Consider the following 26,244-nt stretch of genomic DNA (forward strand, 5'->3'; position numbering starts at 1 on the left):
CTACCCTGACCATTTAGGCATTACTGACCTCTGGGACAAGGGAAATAAGGGCTGAGATCTTATCCCTCTCCCTTCCTTCAAAAGCCTCCACTCTGAGCTCCCTTAAGAGTCCCAAAGGTCCACATTAGAGCCTCAGTTTTGACCCAGATAACTTTGTTTTTCCACCAGTCCCCAATTGAGCTGAACTCCTAACAAAACTCTTAGATCCCAAGATAAGGAAGGCAGCCACTTTCTCATTGGAGGGTGCCAGATCCTACTCTGTTAAACAGAAAAGGAGTACTTGTGGCACCTTAGAGACTAACCAATTTATTTGAGCATGAGCTTTCGTGAGCTACAGCTCACTTCATCGGATGCAGTGAGCTGTAGCTCACGAAAGCTCATGCTCAAATAAATTGGTTAGTCTCTAAGGTGCCACAAGTACTCCTTTTCTTTTTGCGAATACAGACTAACACAGCTGTTACTCTGAAACCTGTCATAAATGGGCATGGTGCTTCTCAGTCTGTACAGACAGACAGACACTGTATCGGGCAGGACATCCCTCAGTTTGTACCGACAAACAGGACGCCTCTCAGTACTCTGTACAGACAGACACACACTGGGCAGGACGCCCCTCAGTCTGTGCAGATGCACACACACTGGGCAGGACGCCCCTCGTTCTGTACAGACAGACAGACAGACACTGGGCAGGACGCCCCTCGGTCTGTGCAGACAGACGGACACTGGGCAGGACGCCCCTCGGTCTGTGCAGACAGACAGACACTGCGCAGGACGCCCCTCGGACTGTACAGACAGACAGACACTGGGCAGGACGCCCCTCGGCTTATGCAGACGCACACACACTGGGCAGGACGCCCCTCGGCTTGTGCAGACCCACAAATGAGACACCCAGCGCACAGGGTGGGGGAAGTGCAAGCCGAGGACTAGCTTTATTTCCTCTTCCTTCCTTCCTACGGGCCCCTGCCCTGCACAGGTACCGATTCCCAGCCTTGCTGGTGGAGGGGGGCCCTTGCTGGGGAGCCCGGGCCGCCCGGGTAGACTAGGCAAGGGCCCGGCCGAGGGGCGCGGGGGTGTGCGGGACTGGGCTCGTCCCTCCGCGCTGACTGCACAATGCAGCCGGCTGCGCGCGTCTCATTGGCCCTGTGACGCCCGGAAATTGGAACCCCAGCCCGGGCCGCGGCTCCTGCTTCTCCGGCGGCCAGAGCGGGCGACCCCTGTCCAGCATGTGCGAGCAGCCGGCGCCGGAGACCCGGCGGCCGCCCGGCGGCCGCGACGATGACGGTAAGCGGGGAGCCAGGCCGAGCGGAGGGGCCCTGCAGCCAGGTGCCGAGGGCGGGTGGGCAGGTGACCGGCTGCGGCGCTGGGAGGGGAGGACACCGGCCTCGGATCCTCGCCTGCCCGGAGCCGGCGGGGCTGGGGCGGGCGGCGCCGCAGGGCTTGGCCGTGGGAACAGCTGCGGACGCTCAGCCCGCCGGGCCAGGGGGTGAGAGCCGGGCGGGGACACGCGTGGGCCGGTGAACGCCGGCTCCGAGCGGCCTCTCGGCTCCGGGTTCTTCATTTAAACAGCTTGAAAACAGGGAGACTCCGAGCCAGGCAGGTGCCAGGAGAAGGATTATTCTGGGCAATACTGTGGGCCTGGGGCTTCTCCCGCCTGAACCCCAGTGGGAAATGGGTGTCAAGTGCAGCAGAGAGTGGGTTTGTACAGCGCCTAGCACCGCAGGGCCCTGGGCCAGGCGTGGGGCTCCCAGGTTCTGCAGTAGTGCTCTACAACTACTAACGAATCAGCATGGTGGAGTTTTACACCCCGGGGTGTTGCACTGGTGTGAAGGACTGCAAGAGGCAAGGAAGAGCCAGGCCCTTTGTTTTTTTTCACTAGGACTCTGGAGGTGCCTCTCCGCCATGGAGAATATATATGGGTAAAGGGAATTTACTCCCTGAGTAAAAGGGAGTGTTCAAGGAAGCCCTGATTGTCTGTTGTTTGCCGTGAAAGTTGCACGTGTGAATCTGAGAGCAGAATTTAATCTCCAGAAAGAGGGGACAGCCTGGGATGTCACAGTTCAAGGCAATTGCACCTACATTCCCCTTCTGGTCTACCAGTGGCACCCACTTAAATGTTTCTGGCTCCTAGCTGTCACCTCTCTGTGGCAGAGACCTGCATCTTTTCCTCTCTTGCCAGGGTTATTTCCAGATTGCATGGTCCCTTGCCCTACAGCGTCATATCCCAGGGAAGCCAGACTGCCTAAACAGGCCAGTGTCTGCAGTCTGCTTCCTCTCCAGTGGCTATGAACATAAATAGCCAGCGGTTGAAAGTTACCACACAGCTCATTCTAAGAAAGCACTAAAAGAAAAGGAGTACTTGTGGCACCTTAGAGACTAACAAATTTACTTGAGCATAAGCTTTCGTAAGCTACAGCTCACTTCATCAGGTGCATTCACGAGAGTGATCACTTAAGGTGAGCTATTACCAGGGGGTGTGGGGGGGGAACCTTTTGTAGTGGTAATCAAGGTGGGCCATTTCCAGCAGTTGACAAGAACGTCTGAGGAACAGTGGGGGGGGGGGGGGAATAAACATGGAGAAATAGTTTTACTTTGTGTAATGACCCATCCATAGGTTACTAGGCCTTTTACATCAAGCTTATCAGAGTATATGTCAGTTAATTACTATGTCATTCTTTTGGTCAGATATCTGCTGATGTTCCTAATTTAAAATATCTACAGCTGATACCACCTGGCATCATGTGGTCCTGTCAGCAATTTAGTCACGTTTATTTATTGCAGCATTCTATCTTGTGACATCTTATGATCTAGGGCAGTCGTCCCCAACCTTTCTTGTGGGAATAGCATGTTGCTAACACCCCGTCACCGAAATGCCGCCGCTGAGAAGTGGCAGTGGGAAGAAGCGTCACCGCCAAAATCCCGCCGAGAAACGGCAATGCTTCTCGGCGGCATTTCGGCGGCGGGGTGTCCTGCTGGCGCACAAAAATGCGCCGGCAGGCGCCATGGCACCCACGGGCACTGCATTGGGGACCCCTGGTCTAGGGAGGCTCCTGGTTAGCTGCCTATGCTATGGCTTTTGGGGCCTTATGCCTCAATTAGTTTTGCTAAGCTATTGTCTTACAGGCGATGAGGTTTGTAGGCTCATTGTGTTACTTCCTTAACTTATACTTGCGCCTTACCTAGCAAATGCCTATGTCTATAGGCTACAGAACAGTAGGTCCTGATGTGGCTAAAATACAGTTTGGTCTTGAAGTGTAGATGGGACCAAATTATGTTGCTGAATCTTGCTGTAGAGTTGAACTTTGCAGGGCTGTAGCATGATTTTGTAGCATCCTTGCTCTTTTCAAACTCCTTGCACCAGCTGTACTGTCACCGGCTAGAGCATCCATTTAACACCTTTCCACCCTCATGACACTGGAAGGATTTTTTTGCAATTCGCAGCAGTACTCTTTCTCCCTATGGATTATTGTACGTTTCATACAAATTCCCTGCCTCTGGTCTCATGAGTTTTATTTTGACCATATTTTACACTTAAGTTCATTTGCTTCCTCTCTTCTTTTTTTGGCAGAAGTTTTCCTTCCTGATGCAAACTGTACATCATCATCTGTTACCTTTCTGCAAGAATTGCCTAGTTATCGGTCCATTTTGAGGCGGAGAACTTCTGCTGGAGGAACACAAGATAGACGACAAAACAATCATGGCTTTGTGAGACCCCCTGCTGCAGAGAAAAGAAATCTTGTAGAAGGAACAGGAGTGGAAAATGAGGCTGTGGTTCGATCAATAAGAGAATATGCATTAAATATTCCGGAGAAGAGAAGACTAAGGTTGGATCAGTAGACTGTTTTTTTTTTTTTTTTAAATGTTAGCTTTTTCTAAATCTGTGCAGAGTACGTGCCATGGAGAGTTGAAATGGTGTAAGACTCAAGTCCACTTCCTAGATTGTTGCACCATACCAAATATTGCATCAAAAAGGAGCTGTCCAGCCCTTCCCTGCCCCCCCCCAATGTAGTACATTAAAATCCATTCTATCAAATAGAAATTTGCAAAGATCACTATGGGTCTAATTGCGAACTCCTGGCTTACACTGGTGAGCAGATATTCACAAGAGAAGTCCCAATGACTTAATTCTGGCCTGAGGTGAGGAATAATTGCAGGGAATTAAAGAAGGGGATGGGAGAATCTGAACAGGTGAACTATCATTACTGCCAAGTTAACACAATTCTGGCTCCCCCTGCTCCATCTGATCAAACGCAAATACTGTTCTATATACTTAAGGCCCTTCATGGCTTATCTCTATCCTCCCCATCATCTCTTGTGCACTGTTGAGATGTTGACTCCACTGCTCTGTCAACGGGCATCAGTCTCAATTGCCCCTTTATCAGATTGTCCAATAAGCCCCTTTGTGTTTTCTCACATGCTGCCCCCTGTGCTCATGGAAGGAGCTCTCCATAAACATCTGCAAAGCCACCTAATTGTCTTCCTTCAAACCACTCCTCAAAGCCTACAAAAAACTCAGCAGCTGGTGGGCGGTGACGTTGCTTATTGTGCTGTTTATAATAATTTCTTGTTTTCTTGTGCGTCCTCTCACCTCCATTGTCTCCTGTCTTTCTGTGTAGTTTGTATGCTCTTTAGGTCAGGGACCACTTTTTTGTCATGTGCTTGTAAAGCACTGTCACCAGATGGCTGGCCATTTTAGGGGAGTTGTGCCCCCGTCCCATCTGTGACTAATAAGTTGCTTCCCAGCTGAAGCTGGGAGACCAGGGATCAGCTGACAGATCCCTGGTCCTCACAAAGACCAGCGAGAGCTACAGGGAGTAGGAAGGTTCCTGCAGGAGACCCTAGACAGGGCCTAGTTTAGATATGACTCTGAGGTGGCTGGCCTGAGAGTGTAATCCTGTGGGGAGCAGCCCAGGAAGTAGAAGGGAGCAGAGAGGTCCACCTTGACTCCCAGGTACATGGCCTGTGGAGTGTAATTCTATAGGGAGTAGGCAGGCCTCTGTAGGAGAGCCTCGGTCAAGGAGAAAAGGGCATGTGTGACACTCTCCCCAAGGCTCTCAGAACCATAAGCCACAGTATTACCTCTCTGTCTTAGCAAGAATGAGCTTTGCTGGAGCTTAGACTGTGTGTCCGCTGCCTACCACATCAATCTGTCCACTTCACCAACAAACTCCCCGAGACTCTGCAAGTCTTAACCTTGCCTCGCAGGTAACAATCAGTGTATCCCAGCTCCCGAGTTACCTGGAGACATCTCTCTGTGGTGGTCACTGGACACACACAGAATTAAGTTTGCTGTCTCCAAAGAGACAATGACGTTATGTTCACCAAGGACTCGTGCTATACGTCAATGTAACAGCCCTGAGATAATTTATACTAAAACTAAGAATAAGTTTATTAATAAAGAACAGAGATTTAAGTGACATTAATCAAGAAAAAAAGAGACCGGTATGGTTGCAAACAAAACAAAACACACTTTCTAGTGACTAAAACTTAATTTGAGCAAGTTACAATCTTTGCCTAAGCAGTTTTATATGATACCTTACTTGATACACATTTATAGTACAATAATCTTGTGTACGCTCGTTTGATTCAATTACTCATTCTTTGGGGTTCAGACCTCCTGTTCTCACCCTAGGGTGTCTGGACCCTGATTGTCACAGCATGTATCATGTGTTGAACTAGTGTTATTTGAAGAAATAAAGCGGAGTCCCTGAAGAAAAGGGGACTGGGATGTTCTTTGGGAGAGTGTTCTTTGGTGCCTGGGCCTGTGAGTTAGACCACCGGCTTACAAGTGCCTGGCGCAATGGGGCCCTTGTGGGGCTCTAGGCACTTGTGCAATCAAATACATGTGATTGATATGGCAGAACAGCTGCTAAGTCAGGATGCTCAGTAATGATAAGTGATATTACTGTTGTTATTAAGTGCCTCAGAAAACTGAACATCAAACTTTCATAGTGTTGAGAACTGCATAGCCCCATCTCCATCAAAAATGGAGGCAAAAGGCAGCCTGTGTTGTTCTCCAGAGTGCCTGTTGGAATGCTACATGTTGGGGCCTGTAGTCTCTGCAAACTGACCTCCTGTGAGAGCAGCTCTAGCCACAGTTAGAGATGAGGTCAGCTGTAGTCTATTCATTTAATGCAAATTAGGTTCAGCTCTTGGTTTCCTGCCAGACTACCAATTCAGCCTCCAGTTGAGTAGAGCAGGGAAACTGTACTGACTACAGCACATGTGGTCACATGTGTGTTGCTATCTTTGGTCTATAAAATCATGACTGGTATAGAGAAAGTAAATAAGGAAGTGTTATTTACTCTTTCTCAGAACACAAGAACTAGGGGTCACCAAATGAAATTAATAGGCGGCAGGTTTAATACAAACAAAAGGAAATATTTCTTCACACAATGCACAGTCAACCTGTGGAACTCCTTGCCAGAGGATGTTGTGAAGGCCAAGACTATAACAGGGTTAAAAAAAGAACTAGATACATTCATGGAGGATAGGTCCGTCAATGGCTATTAGCCAGGATGGACAGGGATGGTGTCCCTAGCCTCTGTTTTCCAGAAACTGGGAATGGGCAATGGGATGGATCACTTGGTGATTACCTGTTTTGTTCATTTCCTCTGGGGCACCTGGCATTTTGCAAGACAGGAAACTGGGCAAGATGGACCTTTGGTCTGACCCAGTATGGCCATTCTTATGGTCCTGATACTACAAATGAGCATGTGAGTAATTCAGTGGGGCTACTTGTGGACAAAGTCACTCACAAGCATATATATTTGCAAGATCAAAGCCTTTGTTTGCTACACTTGCATAGCATCCTTGTGAATGCTGTATGTTGCCTTTGCTCCATGAGAGCATAGGTTGAGGGGATACAAGGCTTTTGAATTTCAGTGGGCGGGGTTGTGCCAAGCCTTAACTTTTTGTATTTAGGTTTCTTCATTGCCAATTTTTGTGAATATATAAATTTATATTTTAAAAAAAAAATCAAACCTCAATCCGTTGAATTTAAAATGTTTTTCTTGCCGCTCAGAGTTCCCAATGCTCCAGCCATTGCTAGTCATTGTATTGTTTTGCCATGGCAAATTTTCACTTTTTTGATGCCAAAAGGTATCCTGAGTCACTGAAAAAGGTTTAAATGTTATAGAATAGCTTGTGTATACTACTTATTTTTGCTGCTGGGCTGGAGCATATTACTAGAGCTGGTCAGTTTTCCAGTGGAACAGTTTTCTGTTGGAAAATGCTGATCTGACAACTTCAAAATGTTGGGTGAAAATCAATCTTGTCCAAATTTTTGTGGGAAATTACTGAAGTATTTTATTTTGACTGTTATATAATTTATGATAAATTTATTATTTATGTATCTAATTGAAAATACATATTTTTGGAATATTTCATTTTTCAGAAATTATCAGATTTTGACTTTTCATTCTGATTTGGGATGAAACCAGATTTCAAAAATCTCAGAATTTCTGAGGGATGGAAATTCTGAATTTTGACCCGCTCTCCTTATAACATTAAATAGACAAAAAGCTAAATATTTTATAAATCTGAGAGCATATTAAAATTTCTGAAGAACTTTGGTATTCACAGCCATCTTTTTTACATCAATCAGTTACATTAAAGTTGCTGTTTTTTGGCCTTTTGGCTGAGATTAAGTGGAATAGCAGTTTAATATTTGACATATCTGTTAGGGATTGTAGCTTATGCTTGCAGAGGGATGGATTTGTATTTCATGGGTCTTTTCTCTCTCTCATTTCTATAACCCTCATGATAATTTTTCCATTGGGCTGAAATAAACAAACCTGTCAATTAACAGAAATTCAGGAAGCTTTCCCTGCATCCCTCTAATGTTCCCCTATGGACCTGATCCAGCAGCACTGGTAGATAGTCCCAAAGTAAATGCGATTGATTGGGGCAGAGCTTTTTGTTATCAAATATAACCAATTAAAGGGAGTGTGTTCCTTTGATGCTAATGTAAATGGCAGTTATGTGTGGCTGTGTGTTGTGGAAATAATGGATCCCTAAATTTTTGCTTTTCTAAAAAAAAGGGGGGGTTTTAATGTCCAGCCAAGCACATTCTTGGCAGAGCTGGAGGTGAGAGGTTTTAAAAAACACAGCTGACCTCATCAATTCTTAAATTTTACCAAGGGAAGCTATCCTCCTTTGGTAAGCATTTTTGAAGAGCTCCTTTTTCTGTGCATTTTTATAAATTTACTTGGCTTTTTGGGTTGTTTCCCCCCTCCCGCCCCCAATCTGGCAAAAATAGCTTTGAGGTGGATAGAATGTTATCTTTTACTGACAGTAAGAAAGAGATCACTTGACCCTCTGAATTATTAACCCCCTGTACCAGCTCACTTGGCCAGTAAATCAGGCACAACTGAAAATTTAAAAATATTGGTGCCAGAAGAGAGCTGCTGTCTGCAAATGGCAATCTCCCTTTGCTTACGCAACCTTGGGAAGTGATTCCTCCTCCATGGCTCTTTCATTTCACTGTTCATTTAAAATTGTTTTGAGGTGAATGCAGTCCTAGAAGATGAATCACAAATACGCACTCTTTTCTACGGAGAGGCTACAGATGGCAGCCGTGATACTGTCTGCGTTAGGAAAACTGTTTCAGCTAAACTGCTTTTAAGACTGGTTAGAGACAGTGTACATCAGTTATTAGACAGTATAAGGTGGCTTGACCCATTTTTACTGACTCTGATTTAAGATAGATCAGGTCACCTAAAACCAAGTCCTCATGAGGGTTACGTCTATGCTTCAGGCTGGAGGTGTAAATTCCAGCTTGAGGAGACATACTTGCACTAGCTCTGATTGAGCTAGTGTGCTAAAAATAGTATGTAGCTGCAGCAGCAGGAGGGACTAGCTGCCCTGAGTATGATCCTGTCCAAGACTCTAGCCATGTACTCAGGGCAGCTAGCCCCTCATGCTGCCATGGCTATGCTCCATTTTTAGCACCCTAGTCAATCAGAGCTAGCACGGCTATGTCTCATTGAGCTGAAATTTAGACCTCCAGCTTGAAGTGTAGAGGTACCCTAGGTGTCCTGACCTGGTTTTGCAGAACCATTTTGAAATCGGTTTAGTAAAAACAGCATAGGCTACCTTAAATTGTCTAATAATGGGTCTGTACTGTGGCTCTAACCAGTTTTAAAACTGGTTAAAATATCCCTAGTGTAGACAGGCCCCAAGTGGTATTAATGATGAGAAAGATTAAGAAGGGAGGTTGCTGGACTGTTGGAATGTTCCTATTCCAGTTATTTTCCCTGTCTCACAAGGTGGCACTAGTTGTCATCGGATTGTTCCATTTTTAGTTTATAGTAAAGGAGACACATTATTCTGAAGTTGAACAGGAGAGATTTATTAGCCATTTTTGTTTTATATTTTAAATGAAGGGTACAGTACCAGAGCCATTGGTTGGAACCTGACCTGTTCCAAAATAGCTTAGGGGGGACCTGCATACATTACTATTATTTATTTGTATTGTGGTGCCAGGCCGTGTGTGTGTGTGTACACTCTAACCCCCCCCCCCCAAAAAAATTCTGTCCCTATGACTAGGAGTTTATTTTAATTTATATTTTTACTAGGGACATCCAGGAGGCTAATGTAAAATATTTATCTGGATGGGATCAGTGGAAGCAGACCAGAAATAAATCATGGAAAAAATTTCTAGATGAAATCAAGGAGCTGTCATCTTACTTGGAACTTTGGAGAAATGACATTCGTAGCATTGAGGGTATTATACTTTTATACTTCCATTTTCTGTTTTATCTTGCTGTTAAGCGTGCAGTATTGTTAGTATGTAGATCGGTGTATGTGTGCGTTTTCCTCAGAAAATAAGTTTGCATGTCCTGAAGACTGAAGCCTACAGAATAGGTACACCATGGCACAGTTGACATCAGTGCAAATGTCCCTACGCTGCCCTGATAAGGTTTCTTAGCCCTTGACTCCATGCCCATTCAAACCTTTGCACCTTACATGAGTCTAAGCTGGTGCAACTTTCACCTTTTACTGCTCCCCTTGGTATAAGTTATCCTGCCTCAGTCTTGCAACCCCTTACTGTCATTTATTGTGCAACTTTCCCTCACATGTTACCTTTAAATTTGGCACACTGAGTTTGAGGGAATAAATTACATGCTAAGGGACTGGAAGAGAAAGGTGATAGGGCTGTACTAGGAAAAGTAAGTAATTGGGATAAGTTAAAGTTCCCCCTACCCTATTTACACCTCCGGATAGCTCCCTGGAGTGTAAATTATGCTAAATTAGATTTCCATATGCTCACTCAGACTCAGGACCTTGTTCAGAAGTGATATGTAAGGGACTGTAAATGGCACCTCAGTAAGTGGGTGTGAGTCTGAATGGAAGAGAGTCTAAATTGATGTAAAAAGAAAAGGAGGACTTGTGGCACCTTAGAGACTAACAAATTTATTTGAGCATGAGCTTTTGTGAGCTACAGCTCACTTCATCGGATGCATTCAGTGAATGCATTCAGTGGATTTTCCACTGAATGCATCCGATGAAGTGAGCTGTAGCTCACGAAAACTTATGCTCAAATAAATTGGTTTGTCTCTAAGGTGCCACAAGTACTCCTTTTCTTTTTGCGAATACAGACTAACACGGCTGCTACTCTGAAACCTAAATTGATGTAATTTTATGTAGACTGACCCAGAAGAAGGTGTAAATGACACCAGTTTAGATTCCCATAAATGTACTTAGATTTGAGATCAAATTCAGAGGAGAATCTGTGTTTGTCCCTTTTTTTTTTTTTTTTGCAGGTTGCTGTGTTGTGTGGACTCAGTTAATAGTTAAAGGTATAGAGTATCGTCTGTAGTCAGCCTTTTAAATATATATACTAGTATTTATAATTTCCCTGACAGGTCAATAGAAACGTGTCAGATGAAAACTAGTTGAAAAGAGACACTGAGTCAGATTCTCATTTAATTTACATCATTGTAAATCTAGAGTAACAATACTAGCTTCAATGGCATGCCTCCAGATTTCCCCTTGTGTAAATGAGATCAGATTCTGGACCCTTTGCCTTTAATGTCGTTTCATATTCACAGTGATTTTTTTCATTATGATTGGTGACATTTTCTTTTCTGTTCCCAGGGAAGTTTGGCACTGGTATCAAGTCCTATTTCTCTTTCCTGCGTTTCCTGGTCATGTTAAATTTTATAATCTTTGTTCTGATGTTCAGTTTTATAACACTTCCAAGCACCATTTCTAAATACGGAGTTCTCAACAGTAGCTACGTTAAAGTTCCTTCAGAAAGCATAGGTAAACATCCTTACAATAGTTTACTATTGTTTATGTCAAGCATTTTAAAGGGGAGATAAGTGTTTGCCTGTAGAAGTAATATTTGAACTACCTTGGTCTCATGGTAAAGTGGAAAATCACTACTTTCCCAGTGACTTTTATTCTGTCTTCCTTTTGCAGAGTTGCGATGCAGAAATTATACAATTAATGGTACTAAAGAACTCGTTTACTTCCATACTTACATAATAGATCTGCTCTCTGGCACTGTGAGTAATTAGATTGAATTGTTTTACTTTTCTAAATCCAAAGTTAACACATGTAAAATACAAAGAGGTTTTGCTAGAGGAATATCTTTTCACATCAGTTTTGAAAATGATGCTGCATATACATCAGTGGAGATAAAGTTTTAATCTTTGTATGCAACAGGCAGCTGCTTGCTAGTGGGCCAGGAGACCTGGCTGGTCACATGCTGCAGTCTCTTATTCTCATTTCCAGCTGCTATTTTGCACTGAAAGATGCTTTAAATATATTATTTCTACTGCAATGGCTTTCATGAAGCTGCCAGCAGACTGTGTTGTGAGTGGAAGGGGAAGTGGGTCCATGAGGTAGCTAATCTCTCTAACAAAACATGGTTCATGCTGTGCAAGAACTTGGGAACTCCAAACTTGTTGTTGCTTGTTTCGGGCGCTATATAGCAATCTTTGTTTCATTGTACTAAGCTCTCTGCAAAACCTTGTTTACTAGCTGAGAGATCAGTATTGTGACCAGTGTTATGTGTATTCCTGTCACAGGGTTTCCTTGAAATGACGAGTCTGTTCTATGGATATTACACAATAGATATGGTACAGTTGAAAGTCATTAAATACAATGTGCCACTTGCGTACTTGCTGACTACACTTGTCTGTCTCTCATTAAGTCTTATCTGGATAGTGAAAAGGTAAAGACAACTTTTGGTATCTTCTATTTATTGCTTGATATTGTACAGTTCACTTTCTATCCCAGTATATAGGAAACACAGTGAATTATTCTTGGACATCCATTGATATGGAAATAGTGTAGCGTCAGCTAAATCCCTTCTGATAACTCATGGTGTTTTCCTCCATCAAAAACATATTGATACAGAGCACGTGGAATAAAAAATTCATTCTATTGGCTGCTTTCAAGGGGATTGTTCAACCTTTGATGGGGGACTGAAGCAAAAACTTTAGGTCTGTGATGCAGATCCAGGTGAACTAATAAAGCTGAATATTGGCTAGGCTGAATAAATCTAGCTTCTGGGTTTAAGATCTTACAAGCCCTGGTATGGAGGTAACGATAATGATGTGTTAGATCCTTATCTGTGTAGTCTTGCGCTGTTAGGATTTTTTTTTTAATATAAGGCGCTGGGAGCTAAGAATTTTTAATATTTTTAATAAAGTTGAAATAAGTTCTTGTGCAGAGGTAGTGTGAGTTGGAGAGGGAGGAAAACTGACAAAACAGAAGACCTCGCAGGACACTATGTGACCAGAGTCTCGGTGTATTTCTGGAAGTATATGTGGTTGCTAAGAGTTGAGGGGACTCTGAAATCCATTTGTGAACTACACAAAACCTTAGTTTTCATGGGTTGCAACGACTTCAAGCTGGGTTTTTTTTTTTTCTGATCTTAGGCCTTACTGAGAGAGTTTGGATGAAAAAATTGGTAACAGATGTTTGTGCTGATTAATGTGTGTCAACTAGTAGAGATTTTGCTTGCTGCTATATAGATTCTGAAAGGGCAGAAAGAAAAAGTGTAGAAATCATGGTTGCTCAAGTTTTTGGTAAGACTGTTTAATGAATGAACAAGGGTCTGCAATATGTTTTATTAGGTCTGTGGAAGGGTTTAAACAAAACTTGGTACGTGAGGAAGATCAATTTCAGAGTTACTGCAACAAAATCTTTGCAGGCTGGGACTTCTGCATTACAGATCTGAATGCTTCGCGGCTGAAACATAGTAGTTTACAGTATGAACTAAAAGTAAGTAACTGTTCTTGTTTTTTCCTTTGTATCCTATTTCGCCTTTCTGCACTTCAGGATGGCTCATAAGACATGTACATAACTTTGCAGATAATTGGAATAGGGCTAGGAAGATTAAAGAAGCATGCACACATTGAGTGAGTGTGTGTGTGTGTGTGTGAGAGCGAGAGAGAGAGATCCCACATCCTATTGCATGCTCTTCCGGACTATATAGGGGTCTGTTGCAATGCTGGCAGGATCAGTACTGAGCCTCAGGGCCTTCCCCCATCCAGCCCATGCTTCTCTTTTCATCTTCTTGCTCACGCTCCAGTCATTCTTCCTGTGCTAGTCTCTACTTATCCCAACAGAAAATCTGTTGATTGTTGGGTTGCAAGGTTGCAACGTTGTAGGAAGCTGCTTGGTCAGAATAAAGAGCAGCAGCAGTTCACCTTACAGTTTATTTGCCAACCGCCACACTGCTGCTTTAAAAAAAAAAAAAACACCCCCATTTTCAATCAGGTGTTTCAGTGACACATGTGCAGAAAATAGGATTCAAACCTCCAAATAGGTTCTCAACCGCAGAAGAGGTTTTCTACAGACAACTGGGTGCTATAAAGCATTTCTGATTAAAATCAGTATTGTTCTGCCCTCTTCCCACATGCATTTGCTGCTGACATTTGTGTGGTAAAATGACCTTTGGAGAGAGAGCTACCATTTATCGCCTTACTCCTCCTCTTTCTTATCCATTTTGAATACTGAGACTGTGTGTGTGTGTAATCCCATTAAACAACAGCTGTTGTTTGTCTGTACTTTACAAAATATAACACCCATGGCTTTCCTCCCTGTTAAGACCAGATTAATATGTTACCATAAATCCAGGGCCTCAGTTAGTTTTTATTCCAGTGTGGAGAAAATAAGATGGCTGCCACTCAGGTCACAAATCAAAGCTTCCTTCATCCTAGTGGTGACGTCATTTCCAATGAAAGTCTTGATTCTAATCTCGAATACACGGGGGTGCAATGTCACGTGTCCGTGCATGTTACCATTATTCCGTCAGTCCGGCAGAACACACAGTGTGAACAGAACCAGCCCCTCCCTGGCTTCCCACATCCTGGGTCTCATGCTGAGTGAGCCTGGAGGCTGGATTAATGTCTCCCTTAGAGGTGGCCCTTTCAGATCATCCTTGATGTGCAATAATGGGATGGTGTGTGAATGTCGTACTTGTTCTGGGGATGGAAAGTGAACTTCACTAAGGTTACCTGTCTTAAATTCCCTTTGGGTTTTAATATATTACATCAAGTATAAATTAAAGTGTCCTGGTTAGGTTGAGTTATCTTTTATAGTCAGTACATGAGAATAACTCCATTGACATTAACGGTTTTAAGATTATTACTATGTCTGTTTTTGCAGTGCCCAAAAGTTTGCCAGGAGTTTTCATAGAACAAATTAAAAACCCATCTCCTTGCCTCAAAGAGCTTACCATTTAATTATCTGATGAGATGGTATAGATGAGTGTTTCACATCCGATGGGTTTTGACCCCCACGCAGGGTCACAAGGCATTGAAAATGTTATTGCAATCTAAAGCATAGAACTTCACTCCCCCACTCTCCACACAGCCTTACTTTTAAAACTGAAGTATTCTTGTCAACCTCTTGAAACCCACACAAAAATAAATTTTATAGGCTTATCCTTGTTGTTGTTGGTACATATTTTACTCTTAATAATAAATGTAAAAGTGTCACAAAGGTTTTTTTACTTTGAAGAAGGGGTTGCCAACCTGAAAAGGTTGAAAAACACTGGGTTAGGGGATTTGCATTGGGATATAGACCCGTTCTGAACCCATTGAAGTCAATGGAAAAACTTTTTCAATAAGTTTTGGATCAGGCTGCAAATGTGTGCACCTCAAGAACAAGATATACCTCTTTGTCTTAATCGGATGTTCCAGGTGCTGATGACACATGGACACATATCCCTTTGCATCAGAGGACTGTACATTTCAATATGAATTTTCTTTGGTTTATAGACAGACTTGGCGGAAGAAAGACTAAGGCAAAAAAAAGCTGACAGGACAACAGAAGAAAAGCTGCGCATCTACTGTCTAAGACTGTTTTTAAATATCTTTGTTCTTGCACTTTTGTCAGTATGCTTTTATTCTATCTACAGAGCAACCATCTACTCGCAAGAAAATATTTCCAATGTAAGTCTTAGACAGGACCTGAGAATGAATCCTGGTAGTGTGCTGATGATCGAAGTATGCTTGGCAAAGTAGGGTGAAGAATTGTAAAGGAATGGAGTGGTTTGGTCTGATACAACATTCTCTTGTGTAGCGTCTTCCGTACAAAGGGGATCCCCAAGCACTCTTCAGTTAGTTGGCAGCAAATGGGGAGTGGAATCAAGAGGTATATGCAAGAGAGAAAAGCTGTGTCTTCAAAGGAGGCAGTTACTGATGTGGGAAGGTTATTCCAGTGGTAGGCACTCCACAGAGAAGAAAATGGTTCTTGGACCAACAGCGGCCAGATTTTTTTGACACGACAGAGAGAAGGCCAGTGCTCGACAAACAGGAAGAGAAGGGAAAGAGGGACCATATAGACAAAAGGCAATGAAAGGTTTTAAATACAAGGGGTGAAATCCTGGCCCTGTTAGGAGTTTTGCCTTTGTCTTCATTTGGGCCAAGATTTCACCCAAGGAGTGCAGAATCCCAAAATGATTGGGAAGCCAGGGGAGTCGTGTGAGGCAGGGGAAGGGAAAGAGCTGAGACACAGCTGTGTTTTTTTGCCTCAGTATAAAAGCTGGAGGCGGCATTCGGCATGTACTTGGACTTAGCGAGGCCTTGGGGGAGCAGTCATAGTGTTCCAAGTATGCAGGGGTGAACGCTTGGATGCACATTTGGGAAGGGATGGGGACAATCCTGTGTATTGACAGTGGTGCAGAGGTGCCAGTAGGCAAATTTGTAGTCCCCGGAGATGTGGGGGAGAAAAAGAGATCAGAGTGAAAGATGATGCCAGAGTTCTGGACAGCTCAGGCCAATGGGAAGCCTGAGCAGAGAACAGGAACAGAGAAGTTCCTGAATGCATCCGATGAAGTGAGCTGTAGCTCACGAAAGCTTATGCACAAATAAATTTGTTAGTCTCTAAGGTGCCACAAGTCCTCCTTTTCTTTTTGCGGATACAGACTAAGACGGCTGCTACTCTGAGAGAAGTTTTTGTGTACATTATACTTCTCACCTCTCATCCCATGTAGGATAGCATCAAGATGATGTTTGAGGGTAATCTCTTGGTGCAATACTTGCCTTCTATAGTGATCACCCTGGCCAACTTTATTGCGCCTCTGTTTTTTTCATATATAATCCGATTGGAAGAGTATTCACCAGCCTTTGAGATCAGGTTAACACTGATGCGGTAAGTGTGTTTATTATTATTGTCACTAGCTTTTCGAAGGTGCTGATTGTGGTGGCACATGGGTGCTCTTTTCATAAGTTAAAATGGTCCTAAACAGCAACATCCCAAATCAGGGAAGAGATGTATTGTGGCTCCCCACAGCAGCCAATCTGGCTTTCTTGGGAGGGCCCAGGATAGCAGAGAGCAGCCTCTGCTGGATGTCTTTGACTGCATTTTTTCATTTCTGGAAACAATCCATGACTGTGTCTGTGGATGGAAAGACAATGTAGTCATTTCGTCCTCTTCACCCGCCTAGCTGGGTGGTCTGTGGCGGGGTTGGTTCTGGGGGCTCACCCTGATATAAATGCGTGGTGGGACAAAGATACAGTCTTGGCACAGTTCTCAGTAGCGCAGGAGAAATATTCACACTGTCTCTCTGTACAGCAGCTATTCCACAGGACAGCAACAGAGTGTGCAGTCTCAGCTTCACTTATGTTACTGTCTTGCATTAATAGGGCTAGAGCAGGACAAGGCCCAGCACGAAGTGGAAGTAGTTGTGCCAAAAGATACTGCAGGGTAAGAGACAGCAAAGAGCTGGGAGTTGGTGACCTGAGGCAGTTAGAGAGTGGCAGCCCGAGGACTGTGGCTGTCCCAAAGCCTACATTTGAAATGACTGTGGTCTAGGACATAATGTAAGCAAAACACTGACATACTGTAATCTAAAGTGTGGAAGAGTCCAAGAAGCTTAATAATATTGAAACTGAAATAAAACCTATGTTAACTCATTGGCTTATTCTTCAGTTAAAGCTGTGTGAAATGCTTTTGTATTAAGGGCCTGATCCAACACCCTGTTACACTTAATAGAGTCCCATTGCCAGTTGGATCAGGCTCTACAATTGTGACTTTTCTGAGGTGTTAGGGCGTGGCATTTTGTCATTTCTGCAGGTGTGTCTTTGTGCGGCTGGCCAACATTGGTGTTCTTTTGTTTTCACTGTGGAATCGAATCTCATGTGGTAATGAAAAGTGTAAGCCCTGTGGATACAATTACGAGCTCTACCCAGTAAGCAGATTTTATGTTTAATCAATCACAATGTCCAAATAAAGATACCTTTGTACATGCTTTGCTTGCGTGTCAGGTACTCAGAATTGATGTTCACTTTGAGACATGCTTATCTTTAATGTCCTCCAAGAGAGGCATTAGTTTTCCTTGCTATATATCTCCTGCATCTAATGGGAGCTGACGATCGCCTGCCCCCTCTTTAGTTGTAGGCTGTAATCAGCCTGTAATCAGGAATTGGGTTGCTGTGCAGGGTTGGGGGAGAGATACAATTAGCACTACGTATTATTGCTCAATGTAAATCAGTGAAGTTCTTAAATCTGTGTATGGCTTGTTTTCCTTTTAGGGCAAAATTGAGATTCCTTTGGAGCCAGTGGGACAGATCCTTAGCTGGTGTAGATCTGTCTCATTGGAGCTATGACCATTAACACCAGCGAAGGCTCAGACCCAACAGCATTTATTGCGTTTGATACCAATGGGACCAAGGTTTGGTCCTTTAAAATGTTTATGGGTTATAGGGCAATAATAATAATTAATAAAAAACTTCGGAAACATGGCTAGGAGTTTACTATTATGGCAGTGATTTTGAAGTTAGTTGTGTTTTCTGACAGATTTCTGTAGTTGCTGTTTGTTCTTCTAATCCTGTTTTCCCTCTTTATTTTTTTCAGTGCTGGGAATCTCGAGTTGGGCAGGAGATGTATAAGCTGATGATTTTTGATTTCATAATAATTTTTGCTGTGGCAGTGTTTGTTGACTTTCCTAGAAAGTGAGTATTCACTCCCATTGAACATGTTTTTGCTGAACAATTTAAGATGTTCCTTTTTACCATTACTCCTGTTACTCTACTTTTCTCACCAGATTTTCCATTTTAAATTAAAACCGCAATTATAAAATTACCAGATTGTTAAATAAAATACCTGATCAATTGGACACTTGCCTGCCAGTGGAATTCGGTTTCTTGAGACGTCATTGTGTTACAAGTTTTGTCTAATGCTTTTAATGTTCCTTTTCTCTTTACTCTGAATATATATTTAAAAGGTTGTGGAGTTCAATTCAGTCTCACTGCTTGAGAACTAGTGTTTTTGTTTTGTTTTTTAGGTTGTTAGTTACCTATTACTCTTGTAAACCAATTCAGTGGTGCGGCCTGCAGGAATTTGGAATTCCTGAAAATGTACTGGAAATTGTTTATGGGCAGACAATCTGCTGGATTGGAATCTTTTATTCACCCGTTCTTCCTGCTATAGCAACTGTAAAATATTTTATCGTCTTTTACATAAAAAAGGTAATGAAGGTTTGTGGTAAGTGGAAGTAAATTGGGTACTTCTCTGTGGCTTTTGTACTTGCAGAAGATAGAAATAATGATTTTTAAAAAAATACTAAGGGTGCAGCGTAATGGAAATGAAATAACATGGTGTCCTCTTTGGGGTGGTTTTATGGTGATTTAAAAAAACAAACAATAAAAGTAGATATTTAACTTTGAAAGGATCTAGAAAATGACTGCTTAATGTCATGCTCATCAGTTAATTTGTTCATTTTATAAGAAACTGTTGCTTCGTGATGCAGTTAATTTACACCTTGTTGCCGGTGGTTTATTTTCCAACATGAGACTTCAGAGCAAGGAAGGGATTTTGCCAAGATGGCATATATTCAGTTCAATCAACAAAATGGAAATCCAAGACTTTGTTTAAGAAGTGTCAGTTCTATGTGCCTTTTGTCTCAGAAGTTGTGAAATCTGACCAGACCAGCTTAGATTCATTCCTTTTGAGCAGCAAATCCCTGCTGGCATTTTAATATTTTGCAAAGGTTTGTGTGACTTGTTGGGACTTTTGGATTTGAAACCTAAAGCCCCGATCCTGCAATATACTCCACACAGGCAGAACTCCATTACAGTCAGTGGACCTATATGCAGTCATAGGGATCTCTGGCTGGACTGGGGCCAAAGCTCTGAAAGCAACTGTAGGGACTTCCTCTTGAGAAGATGCAAACCCAAGATGGTGGATGGTATTTGGCTTATTCTGAAATGTAAAACATTCTGACCTCAGCTCCAGGGAGCCCATTAATATCAAAGGGAGCAGGATTGAGCCTTTAGTATTTGGGGCCAGAGGAGAGGGATGGGCTGGGCTAGGCTAGGCTAGACATGGACCTACTGGAAAAATAAATGGTTGAGATCTGTTTCTTTCCCTCGCCCCCCTTTTCTTCCTCTCCAGATAAGTTTGATGCATACGTGTAGACCTTCAAAGAGGCCTGTCAGAGCATCAAGCTCTAATTTCTTCTTCCTGGTGGTGCTGTTGATTGGGCTTGTATTGGCTTTTATTCCTTTGGGACTCAGCATGACATAGTAAATAATGGTTTAATATTTATAAAGTTTATTATTTTGCTTTCATTTAAAGGGATTTTTTAAACTCTAGTAGGGATGCCTCAAGTGGTGGGTCTGGCTTTCATAAAACAAGTCACGGTTGCTTTCTCTCTCTCTCTCGGGCCGGGGGGTCAGGAAGGAGAGGAGTAAAATTTTAATTTGTCCAGTCCTCCACGGTTTAGCCTCAACTCAGGAAACTTAACTGTGCCAGAACTTGGGTTCAGGAGGCCGGTAGCGTCCAGTGTTTGAATTACACCCCTTTCTCCCAAACCTCAAGAGTTTTTTTTAAAAAATGTTTTGGTTCTTCTCTGGTTCTGATTGGCCGCAGATGCTGCTTTCCTCAAGAAGCTTCACTGGCCTTTCAGGATTAAACCAGGGCAATTAACCCCCTGGCTTTTCTGACTACTTCTTGTTAAAACAATCCCACTGCTCCCTGGTGTCAGCACTCTTCAATGCTCATTTGATCTTGACAAGGAAGTGAGAAAGGAACTCAACACGAAAATGTTGCTGCATAGAAAGAAATAAAACTGAGGGGAAAAAAGATGTGTGGGGTGGGGGGAAGACAAGGTGATCTTTCATACTCCGTCTGTATCACATTCACTCACTTAATCGTACCACGTGCAACATAATGAGTTTTCTAGACCACAGAAATCTCTCCGCCCATATACACCCCACAAAGCACCAGTCCATCCTGTCACCAACCATTTTGGAAATATAAGTTAGAAGAAAATATACCTGCATAGAATTAAAACGTAATTAATTACTTGTGCACTAATAGCTTTTTTGTTTTAAAATAATTCATTTTAATATAAACAAGGGCACTTTGACTTATGGAAACAAATAAGAATGGGATCCCCTGTTGCCTTGTTATATCTTGCTGTGTGACATCTCTTTTATGTTGCTTTTTCAATAGCTTCCGCCCCTCTAAAGCGTGTGGGCCGTTCGTTAATTTTAACAGTTCGTGGGATGTTGTTCCACATACAATACAAGGGTTTCCAACAGCTCTGCAGAAGGTCCTTAATGGTATAGCTTCAGAAGCATTTGCAGTGCCTTTCTTTATGGTTATCTGGTGAGTGCTGTTGAGTTTGGTGGTGCCCTTTAAGTTTTGTTGTCCTCCATGTAGTTGTACGATTTAGTTCTCTGTTAATTAAACGGATGTGAAACATTTATTAAACCCAATTTTCTTTGCGCAGGGAGGCGGTAGGCTTCAGCTCTTGTATTTGAACCTTCAATTTTTGTCTCTTTTCATTATTTGCATTCTTCTCTCGTCTCTTAGTTGTCCAGATGACCAACATTGCCGCTTCTTATCTCTCTTCCCAAAACATTAGCAGCTAGCCATTCTGCAAACTGGCACGTTGTAAGCAGAGGGCAGTTTCCCCCCCAGAATTGCACCTGTGTAATGTGTCTGGCCTTCCAGTTTAGGAAACTGAAGTCCCAAGTTTGCTACTTGGTCTCCAGATAGGCCAGTCCATAAAGTAGAGTTTAATTTTATGTCACTGTTTCATTGATCTTGAGAGGCCTTGTGCACTGGGGTTCTGTATAACTTGTGCACTTGTTAAAACCACCAACTACATCGGAATGTTCACCCCAGGCCCTGATTCTTGAAGGTTTAATTTTAAGCATATGCTTAAGTGCTTTCCTGAACTGGGTCTGTAGTTTTGTACCCCTAGGACTTCACGTCTTATTTTTCATGTCCTTAATACTCAGAATGTTTTTAATACGTGGTCACTAAGTCCCTATGACATGTTTGCTAGTAGGTGGTGGTCATAAATTTTAATTATTTGGAAGACAAACCATTTCAGTTCTCAGATAGGCAAGCAGTTTCAGCTTCCAGTTTCCTGCTATCTCCTTTGCTCCTTTCACAGTGTTAATCTCATTCTGAGTCATTTACAAGGGCAGTATCTATAGTAAGCCCACAGGAATTAATATAAAATTGATGTGACTACAGATCAAGGGCTAAAAACTGGAGAAGAGGGAAATTAAAGAACTACTCGTTTAAACTCAGCTTCTCAGGGAGCATCCCCCTCAGGGCACGGAAGGGTGCTGATAGTCCATGGAGGGGACAGAGGCCCTCTAACCACACAGATGTGTGGAGATGGGGGAAGCACTACAGATCTCAGAACAGCTTCAAGAGGACCCGCCTTCCATGCACCCTGAGTGCCTCTTCCTGCTGACAGGAGAAATCCCTCAACAGCTCTCTTGCCACAGGCTGCTTCAGTCATGGCTGTCCCCTACCCATCCCAGCTGTATGTTGATACTTCATTAGTTTGGGTTTTCCATCACAATGCTTAAAGGTTCATAGGTGCTGGAACTAGGGGTGCTGCTGCACCCCCTGACCTTAGGTGGTTTCTATCATATACAGGGTTTACAGTTTGGTTCAGTGGATCTCGATGAGCACTATACAAATTGTTCCAGCAACCTCCGGCTTAGTTTGGTGTACGCTGTAACTGTCTTTTTTTCTGAATAGTTTTGTGTGTATGTTGGCATGTGTATGATGGTAACATATTATACATATTTCCTGTTTGCAGCCTTATTATGTTCTATTTCATTGCCTTGGCTGGAGCACATAAACGGGTTGTTGATCAGCTCAGGGAACAGTTGGTTATGGTAAGATCTGATACAATGTCTTCATTCCTTCCCCCCCCCAAGTTTTTCAGTTGTGTTGCACTAGAAATCGAGCATGCAAAGAAACCAGCTGTTTTCTTGCTCCCTTCTATTTCTCTTGTATAGCCAGGTATAATGAGAACAACAGTGTATAAGTACCTTCACAGGGAGAAAACACAGGGTACTAAAGGGCTCTTTAATCTTGCAAGAGTTGAAAGGAATAATAAGAACCAATTGCTGGAATCTGAAGCTAGACAAATTCATATTAGAAATAAGGCAACCCCCCACCCCCTCAAATCTAACATCTCTTCATGTCTTCAAATCAAGACTGAATGCCTTTCTGGAAGAGATGCTTTACTCAGACACAGGGTGTTGTGTGCAATACAGGGGTAACTGGGTGAAATTCTACGGCCCACGTGATACAGTATAACAGACTAGATGATCTAATGATCCCTTCTGATCTTCAATTATTAATCTATGAAAACAGTAATTAAGACAGAAAAATAGGAGGTGTCAAGTGACTGACCCTTAGGCAGAATATTTGCTTTGGGGATTTTATGAATGTTCTTGTTCCTTAGCCACAAACAGAGAACACATCTGATTGCCATATATATATATATTCCATTCTATTTAATATCACTGCTCTTTGCAAGGAATATGTATGCAAAAATTACTGTGATATCTGACTTTGAGCAGAGTTTCCAAATCTGTGTTTACTAATATGGCTCCATATGCCTCTATATTATTAATTATTATTATTATGTGTATGTATTACAGTAGCATGAAATTGGGCCAGGTTCTACTAGGAATAGTTTTAAAATAACTAACTTGAGAAACTACTAATGAATAGGGCTCAGACATTCCACATAGGATCAACTCATGCCTAGAGCTTTGGGGATTTGCAAGTATGAACATAGCATCCACACGTACCGGGAGTAACGCACTCTTTGGAGATTAGCATGATCCTGATTAAGTTTTCTCTTGGAAGTGAAAGCAGAGCTTCAGTCAGTGACTATTAAACTTTGTAGTGCATGCCCCTGTGTGTGTATCTAAGGATGGACTCCAGCTTTTGGTATTTAAACTCTGATTGTGTCTGAGAAGGGCATGTGTGTTAATGTATATAGGGGGTGGAATTATCAAAAGCCCCTGAGTGATTGAGGAGCACATGTGTCATTGAAAGTCAATAGGATTTGTGTTCCTAAGTCACATAGGTGCTTTCGAAAAGGAAACAGTACTAACTCGTTAAAATTACAATTGCCTTGTCTTTACTAGGATTATACCATGTGTTAGTTACCATGTGGGAACAATCCACCTTTTTTCCTAGTAAAGACAAGGTGAGTGTGACTTATATGTATAGATACATTGGAGAAACAGAATGTCTTTTTAAAATATATTTATTGTGTTTTATTTTAACTGTCTTTTTAGGAGAGTCGTGACAAACTGTTCCTAATCAGAAAGCTAACTGAAGCTCAGAAGCATAGTTGAAAAACCTCCAAAAGGAAATTGTGTGAGATGGATTTTGACTTTGAGACTTTATAGAACCACTAGATACAGCAGGAACAAACATAACAATCCGTAGACCTTGAAAACTGAATCACTAACTAGGGCCCTGATCTTTCAAACAATTTTGTGCATGCTTAACTTTAAGAACACAAGTAATCCCACAGCTTCAATAGGACTACTTGTGCTTAAAGTTAAGAATGTGCACAGATGTTTTCAGGATTGGGGCCTTAACATGTTTGTACCATATTAACTCTGCACAGAAACTCTCTGATAGGACTATTTATGTTGCTAAGGTTTAAGATTATCAGTGTTTACATTAAACCCCTATTTTCAGGGGGTTTTAGATTGCTGTAAAAATGTGCTCTGAGCTGAAACTTTGCCCAGGAAGCATCTTAGCGCAGAAACCATTTGAAATATCAGTTTATCTGTTTGTAAATTATGCTGTGGGAGTAGGGGGGTCGGGGTACTATAGGAATTTCTAATTTTACACTTTTCCAACTAACTTCTCTTTTAAAACTGAAGTGTTGGAGGCATCTAGGTTGCTATGCTGAATTAGCACATAGGGGGAACAAATAAAATCTGTATTCATTGAAGTAGATTTCTTAAATATTTTTAATATGTAGACTTAGAGTTTTTGCTCTGAAACAGTTATTATGGTCACTCTTGTCTATGATCCATTGGAAATTTGGCCCTAAGTGTTTCAGAAGCAAAATACAACGAAAGGAATTTTGAGCAAACGCTGGGAACAGATCCTCAGTTGGTGTAAATCAGCGTAGTGAAACTGAAGTAAACGGAGCTAAGCCAATTTACACCAGCTGGGGATCTGGCCCTTATTTTATGCCTGTAATGTACTGTTACTCAAATTTTGTTCTGAACAAGTTTTGAATGTTGTAGCACCTTTCTTGCTTAACTCTCAGGTGTTCATATTTTAAAGCAAATAAGTAGCAACTTTACAGTACAACATTTGGAAACTTTAACACTCTTACATGCCAGTACCTCTTAAATGCACTACTTGTTTAAAAAAAAAAAAAAAAAAAAGCATGGAACTATATTTTTATGAACGAATAATTTCCAAATATTCTACCAGGTTTCATTATTTGAAGACTCTGCTTCCATTGCTTAGAGTTTTCTATAGTGCGTTGTATGTACGTATACGTATGTTACTTGAAGTCTGTAGAGGATATCTTAGAACATATTACACAGTAGCAATAAGTATTTATGCAAGCCCTTGGTGTACTGTTAATCTTTAATGTGACAGATCCTGTATCTTTATGACTGTGTATCTTGGAATTTTTAAAAAACTAACATGCATTAAACAACTCTGAATCTTATCTAGTGTGTGGAGATTTTTAAAAAATAGTTAACGTTATTGAACATTTCAAGGCCAATTTACACCAGCTGAGATCCCATCCCTTTATTATTTCTTAAGCTTTTAAAGTACACTTTGCTTTAAATCAATTGAATGTGCTACATTTTCTGTGAACAAGTTAAAGAAAAAATTCCCTAAGAGCTGACGCTGCAAACTCAACACAGGATCTGAGGGTATGTCTGCATTGGAGTTGGAAGTTGTAAATTTCGTCTTGAGGAGATGTATCCATGCTAGCTCTGATCAAACTATCTTGCTGAAAACAGAAAGGTAGCCCCAGTTGTGGAGGTGCTGAGTATGATCCCATCCGAGACCATCAGTCTTAGTTATGAAATCCCCCCAAAATTCATGTAACAATAGGTTTTGTCCTGATGCAAAGTGAAGTACTAGTTATTTTTATAATCAACAGTGCCATTGTATTTAAAGTTATTTTTTAAAAGACTCGGTTACTAAAACTTTTTAAAAACTTAACAGTGAAAATAAGTTGGGTTCACAAAACACTTCTTTAAACTGCTTAGGCTTAAATTAAATACTGCCTGTTCTTGTCATAAGGAATTGCTCTTTTTCACCATTTCAGAATTGTACTAATAAGGCTGCAAAACTTAAGCACAGAGCTTACCTGCCAAATCTGCTTTAAATCTAAAGCTAAAAATAAAATCTTTACCATATTTAAATGTTTGTTCACTTTGTGAGAAAAGAATCGCATGAGTCAAACCCTGTTAAAATGTTATGAAAATTGAATATCACTGTTTCCAAGTCAGTTTCAGC

General features: G+C 42.1%; 1 protein-coding gene across 2 annotated transcripts; it reads left to right on the forward strand.

Moving 5' to 3' along the window:
* Nucleotides 1-718: 718 nt before the first annotated feature.
* TMC7 (transmembrane channel like 7) lies at nucleotides 719-25,441 on the forward strand. 2 transcript variants are annotated; one of them, XM_084642088.1, is made up of 16 exons: nucleotides 719-1,278; nucleotides 3,566-3,818; nucleotides 9,573-9,721; nucleotides 11,095-11,262; nucleotides 11,422-11,507; nucleotides 12,033-12,178; nucleotides 13,086-13,233; nucleotides 15,237-15,410; nucleotides 16,454-16,611; nucleotides 17,536-17,650; nucleotides 18,316-18,413; nucleotides 18,746-18,929; nucleotides 19,855-19,985; nucleotides 20,917-21,072; nucleotides 22,532-22,610; nucleotides 24,033-25,441. In XM_084642088.1, the coding sequence occupies exons 1-16, from the start codon at nucleotides 1,221-1,223 to the stop codon at nucleotides 24,090-24,092; spliced, it is 2,163 nt and encodes a 720-aa protein (XP_084498214.1). In that variant the 5' UTR covers nucleotides 719-1,220; the 3' UTR covers nucleotides 24,093-25,441. The 2 variants fall into 2 exon arrangements, with proteins under 2 accessions (XP_084498214.1, XP_084498213.1); XM_084642087.1 differs by having other exon boundaries at nucleotides 720-1,278; nucleotides 3,563-3,818.
* Nucleotides 25,442-26,244: the final 803 nt, after the last annotated feature.

The sequence above is a fragment of the Lepidochelys olivacea genome (genome assembly GCF_965140295.1).
Source record: "Lepidochelys olivacea isolate rLepOli2 genome assembly, chromosome: 10".
Taxonomy (NCBI): Eukaryota; Metazoa; Chordata; order Testudines; family Cheloniidae; genus Lepidochelys; species Lepidochelys olivacea.

Coding starts and splice junctions, on each gene's coding strand:
- TMC7 (XM_084642087.1), top strand. CDS start 1,221: ATGTGCGAGCAGCCGGCGCCGGAGACCCGGCGGCCGCCCGGCGGCCGC. Junction 12,179..13,085: donor CTTATCTGGATAGTGAAAAG/GTAAAGACAACT, acceptor ATGTTTTATTAG/GTCTGTGGAAGGGTTTAAAC. Junction 18,930..19,854: donor TCGTCTTTTACATAAAAAAG/GTAATGAAGGTT, acceptor CTTCCTCTCCAG/ATAAGTTTGATGCATACGTG.